At 46.9% G+C, this 6,590-nt stretch overlaps 1 protein-coding gene across 1 annotated transcript in view; it reads left to right on the forward strand.

The window, feature by feature from the left end:
* Positions 1–6,590, forward strand: part of lrp1bb (low density lipoprotein receptor-related protein 1Bb) — a gene marked incomplete at its 5' end in the record, with an annotated part of 1,188,884 nt that overhangs the window by 815,641 nt on the left and 366,653 nt on the right. Inside the window, 1 exon segment of the mRNA XM_084314368.1 lies at positions 4,748–5,435. Within this exon segment, the coding sequence (XP_084170494.1) occupies positions 4,748–5,435 (688 nt within the window).

A 6,590-nucleotide genomic window follows, 5' to 3' on the forward strand; every position in this document is an offset into this window, starting at 1 on the left:
CCCCTCTTCTCTCTCCATTATCCTTCCCTCCATAACCCCTCTTCTCTCTCCATTATCCTTCCCTCCATAACCCCTCTTCTCTCTCCATTATCCTTCCCTCCATCTCTCCTCTTCTCTCTCGATCATCCTTCCCTCTATCTCTCATCTTCTCTCTCTCCATCATCCTTCCCTCCATCTCCCCTATTCTCTCTCCATTATCCTTCCCTCCATCTCTCCTCTTCTTTCTCCATCATCCTTCCCTCTATCTCTCATCTTCTCTCTCTCCATCATCCTTCCCTCCATCTCCCCTATTCTCTCTCTCCATTATCCTTCCCTCCATAACCCCTCTTCTCTCTCCATTATCCTTCCCTCCATAACCCCTCTTCTCTCTCCATTATCATTCCCTCCATCTTTCCTCTTCTCTCTCCATCATCCTTCCCTCTATCTCTCATCTTCTCTCTCTCCAACATCCTTCCCTCTATCTCTCATCTTCTCTCTCTCCAACATCCTTCCCTCCATCTCTCCTCTTCCACCTCTCTCCATCCTCCTTCCCTCCATCTCTCCTCTTCTCTCTCTCTCCATCCTCCTTCCCTCAATCTCTCCTCTTCTCTCTCTCTCTCTCCATCATCCTTTCCTCCATCTCTCTCTCCATCCTCCTTCCCTCCTCTTCCCTCTCTCCATCCTCCTTCCCTCAATATCTCCTCTTCTCTCTCCATCCTCCTTCCCTCCATCTCTCTCTCCATCCTTTTCCCCCCCAATCTCTCTCCATCCTCCTTCCCTCCATCTCTCCTCTTCTCTCTCTCTCTCTCCATCATCTTTCCCCCCATCTCTCTCCATCCTCCTTCCCTCCATATCTCCTCCTCTCTCTCTCTATCCTCCTTTCCTCCATCTCTCTCTACATCCTCCTTCCCATCACCTATCTTCTCGCTCTATCTCTCTCTCTCCCCCCCTCTCTCCACTTCGCTGCAGTAGGGATACAGTGATTGGTTCACAACACCACACCTACTCCACCCCAACCACTCCTCTCTCTGCCCTCCCTCCCTCCCTCCCTCCCTCCCTCCCTTTCTTCCTCCTCCTCCCTTTGTTCAGACAGCCCTTCCTTTACCTCGTTCTATCGATTAACCCCCCCATACACAGACACACACACACACACACACACAGACACACAGACAGACAGACAGACAGACAGACAGACAGACAGACAGACAGACAGACAGACAGACAGACAGACAGACAGACAGACAGACAGACAGACAGACAGACAGACAGACACACAGACACACAGACATACATACAGACAGACAGACAGACAGACAGACAGACAGACAAACAGACAGACAGACACAGACACACACACACACACACCTTTCTGAAGACGAAGGGCTCCTCGTTGTAGGCGGGGTTCAGGCCGTTGTTCATCACCATGCGCGTGCGGAACTCCTTGCGGATGGTGTCCGTGGGCAGCCCGTACATGTCCACCTCCACGTACGTCCCGATCTTCTTGTCGGACAGGAACTGACCTGAGAACACCTGAAGGGGACGAGGAGAACGTTCCGGATTCCTTTTGTTCTCTCTCCAAGGGTCAGGAATGGATGTATATAATTCTAAAATATACCGTACATGATATACGTGGTGAAGGTATGTTGTATTAATATAAGTGTTGGATCAAGAGAATAGGGCAGGGGGCTTGAGATATGTCAATTGCGAGAGATAAATACTTTTCTTGTTGCCAATTTACATATTCATACATCCTTGCATTCACAATGAGGGTAACAGTGTAGAGATGCAATTTATACAAATTGTTATTCAATATAGAACATGTAAGGGTTTGAAACACACCTGGAGGGGATCTTTAAAACAGCCTTCAGCACAGATTATAGAGGTTTCTACAGTAGATGTGACCTTTGCACCTTGACCCAATGACTGAGTGTCCTTTGAACTGACCTGTACACTGCAGGTGGCGGCGATGACCCCGTCCACCGGCGTCTCTGAGAATGGGTCAAACATCCTGTCTGACCGCCGCATGAAGTCAGGCTTAAGCAGATACCTAAATATCACAATAATACATGACGTCAGGCTAATTCTGCTCATATCAGTATCTATATGTTTGTAAAGGCCGAATGAGTGTTTTTTGTTATTGATTATTATTATTATTATTATTATTATTAGTATTAATATTATCATTATTACTATTATTATTATCATTATTAGAAGGTTACAATTTATGGGAATGTTACAATTTATGGGAATGTAATGATTTATGGGAATGTAATGATTGAGGGGAATGTTATGATTCTGTGTAGCCTGTTGGGTGGACTCTGTTGCGCTGTGGGTGGATCACCTGCACCTGTCAGGTGATCAGCCACAGCGCGGCGGAGATCATTAAATAGGTGATAGGAATCAGCTGTTGGGCGGTAGCCGATGGGGAAGGCATATGATTTTCTTACCGCTTAGGAAGCTTAACGCTTTAGAACGCTTAGGAAGCTTAACGCTTTAGAACGCTTAGGAAGCTTAACGCTTTAGAACGCTTAGAACGCTTCAGTGCTTCAGGACGCTTCGGGAACGTTTTTAGATTAGTCTTATTTAGGAAACACTTTAAGCAATTAGACCAGGTTATATGACGCTTAGGATCGCTGTGATCAACCCTCCCATGTAACCTACTTATTCTAATTAAATCGGATCACCACATCGGTGTCTGATAACGGAGCTTAATGTGTGGAAGACTATTTCTTTGAACGTTGAGCGCGTATGGATTCACTCCCCGTCTACACCAGGAAGCGGCACCGGCATGTTGCCGCTACATTAAGTAAGAAAATCGCTTTTATTGAAGTCACAGGGGCTTCGGTAAAGTGAAAGAGGACTCGCGCAGATATTGACGCGACCCAAGGCAGAGGTGCGCGTCAATAAGGACAACTGACGAGGAGGACTGAGTCGCAAGGGGACTGACAAGGATCCAGTATTGTTGAGAGAGACAATCACCGATCATCGATCAGCAGGAAGGAATCGATCCACACCACCAAACAGTGAATGATCACAGCCCGAGGACATCGCTGCCTGTGATCAGCAACAGGATCGATCAACGAAAGCATCACCACTCCCTCCCGGCTCGAGGACAACAAACGGAACGTGCGTGAGTAGAGTGTATGAATGGAATAGGAATAGACACTACTGCGTACGTGGCGCGCGCAAACGGCGCTGTGGAATATAAGCCAAATTATAAAGCTGTCTTAAGAACTGGTCGATAAATATAGACAAGATGTCAAGATGTCAGATATTGAAACAGAGAACATGGATTTGACACAAGCGGCAGATATTGAAACAGAGAACATGGATTTGACACAAGATGCCAGATATTGAAACAGAGAACATGAATTTGACACAAGCGGAAATGGAGGCTGAATTTAGTCTAAAGAGGGCTGCATTAGAGGCTGAATTAAGCCATAACAGAGCTGCATTAGAGGCTGCATTAGAGGCTGCATTAAGTCTAAACAGAGCTGCATTAGAGGCCACTGCACTTTCCGCCAGAGCTGCATTAAAGGCAGAGAGGGAGATATTGGAAATTGATACCGACATCTCTGTATCAAAAGCCAAAATCAAAGTAATGGAACATTATGAATTAGAGGATAGATTAAGGCTGCAGGAGGCTAATTTAAAGGCTGAATTAAAGGTTAAATTAAGGCTGCAGGAGCAGGAGCAGCTCCAGCTAATTAGCCACCAGCAACAGCAACAGGAGGCCAGACCGGCTGACAAGAAACAGTTTTACTCTGACTCTGTCAACCCAAGTGACATGCCTGCCTGCAAAGAGCAGCTGAGAAGAGAGGAGAGAGAGCGGAAGTACAAGCGTAGACGGATTGAGGATCAGCGACAACTTCTGCGGCTGCAGAGACAGCTTCAACAGGAGAGGGCCTACCTCGTGTCTCTACAGCAACAACGACAGCAACAACAGCAACAACAGCAGCAACAGCAGCAACAGCAGCAGCAAGAGCAGCAACAACAGCAGCAACAACAGCAACAGCAGCAACAGCAGCAACAACAGCAGCAACAACAGCAACAGCAGCAACAACAAGAGCAACAACAGCAACAGCAGCAACAACAGCAGCAACAACAAGAGCAACAAGAGCAACAACAGCAACAACAGCAACAACAGCAGCAAGAGCAGCAACAACAGCAGCAAGAGCAGCAACAACAGCAGCAACAACAGCAACAGCAGCAACAACAAGAGCAACAACAGCAACAGCAGCAACAACAGCAACAGCAGCAACAACAAGAGCAACAACAGCAACAGCGGCAGCAACAGCAGCAACAACAAGAGCAACGGCAGCAACAGCAGCAAGAGCAGCAAGAGCAGCAAGAGCAGCAACAACGGCAGCAACAGCAGCAAGAGCAGCAACAACAGCAAGAGCAGCAACAACGGCAGCAACAGCAGCAAGAGCAGCAACAACGGCAGCAATAGCAGCAACAACAGCAGCAACAACAGCAGCAACAACAGCAGCAAGAGCAGCAACAACAGCAGCAACAGCAGCAACAGCAGCAAGAGCAGCAACAACGGCAGCAACAGCAGCAACAGCAGCAACAGCAGCAGCAACAGCAACAACAGCAGCAAGAGCAGCAACAGCAGCAACAACAGCAACAACAGCAACAACAGCAGCAAGAGCAGCAACAGCAGCAACAACAGCAGCAAGAGCAGCAACAGCAGCAACAACAGCAGCAACAGCAGCAGCAACAACACCAACAACAACAGAAGCTAGCCCAGAGCCTGGTTCTCCAGGCTCAGCAGAACCAGCAACAGAACCAAGTCCAGATGGCACCAACCCCGAAGTCTGCAGCCAGCCAGGCTCAGCTGAAGAAGAAGCCAGAGGTGAAAGTAAAGTCCCTTGACGGCAAACAAAGACAACAGCTGAAACAGCAGCAGACAGCCGCCACCAAGCCACAGGTGGCTCAGGTTTCCACGCACCTGCAAAATAAGCTCATGAAGGATGCAGAGCGCAAAGATGACGGCACGGATAAACGGAAGGACAAGGACAAGTACAAGAACAAGAGAAAGAAGGAGAAAGTGAAGTCACCAGACGGCAAGATTAAGAAGGAAGAGAACAGTTCTGTATTGGAAGAGAACAGTTCACGTAAGAAGAATATGAAGTCTGAGCATGAAGAGGACCCCTACCACTCTCCTAAACACCAGAAGTCTCTGAAGAGGGAGCGAGATGACGTGACAGGAATCGACTTCAAACCTAAGAAAATCAAGACTAAAAACAAGGTCAAGAAAAGTAAACGGGATGAAGAAGAGGACATCAAGCCCAAGAAGACTAAGAACAAGAGAGGAGTAGTGGTGGAGGGAAAAGACAAGTTTGGAGGATCTCAGAGCAGAGACAACTCTGGAGGATCTAAGAGAAAAAACAAGTCTGGAAGATCTCAGAGCAGAGACAACTCTGGAAGATCTAAGTGCAAAGAGAAGACTGGCATATCTAACAGCACAGAGAATGTACCTCTTCAAGAGCTAAACAAAGAAGATAGCCATGTCTGGTACAAGGTGTATCATAAAAGAAGAAAGAGAAGACGACATGAGTGGTGCTTGATTCACATCATCATTCCAAGGCACCACCATGGCAAACTCTGGAGTGAGGTGGATTGTGGACTCTCAAGCCCCCCCCCTTTCAGCCCACTTTGGTAGGGTAAAGGGGAGGCTGACCAAGGTCCTGACAAGGCCTTGACCTTGAGAAAAGGAAACACAAACACAAGAATGTGAACATGATGCATTGGTGTATTGATCACACGACAATAATACCCAATTAAGACCAAGGAATATGCATCATTAAGACATTTAAGTTTATTATGGACTCTTTTAAGTTATGAATTAATCATCGCTATGAAGATTTATTATTTTGTAACATGGAATGTCCAGAAGACCAGAATATGGACTCGGAATGAGCATTATCATATCCATTAAGGTGGACTACATGAGCCATGACAGAGCTGCCCCAAGCCCTCAAGACGGCAGCCTCTGGATGGCAAACACGAGCAGGAGCATCAGCCACACCGGTTAACATCAGCCACACCGGTTAAAGAGCCAAAGGTGAGGCTTGTGAAGATAATGGGGCCGGTAAGGACTGTGCTTCAGCCATTATAGTGGACTACACAGCGCCCAGGAACCCCCGGCCGCTTCGGACGGATCCAGGAAGCCTTTCCAAATGACGAAGGTTCAACCAGTGCCTACTACTCGGGGCCAAAAAGGAGGATTGCCAGCCGTAAATGAACACTCACCTGGCCATGTTATTTATTTTGTAATTGTGTAAACACAATTAGGGGCCGGTGTAAAGGCCGAATGAGTGTTTTTTGTTATTGATTATTATTATTATTATTAGTATTAATATTATCATTATTACTATTATTATTATCATTATTAGAAGGTTACAATTTATGGGAATGTTACAATTTATGGGGAATGTAATGATTTATGGGAATGTAATGATTTATGGGAATGTTATGATTCTGTGTAACCTGTTGGGTGGACTCTGTTGCGCTGTGGGTGGATCACCTGCACCTGTCAGGTGATCAGCCACAGCGCGGCGGAGATCATTAAATAGGTGATAGGAATCAGCTGTTGGGCGGTAGCC

Source organism: Notolepis coatsorum, assembly GCF_963971535.1.
Source record: "Notolepis coatsorum genome assembly, chromosome: 5".
NCBI lineage: Eukaryota > Metazoa > Chordata > Actinopteri > Aulopiformes > Paralepididae > Notolepis > Notolepis coatsorum.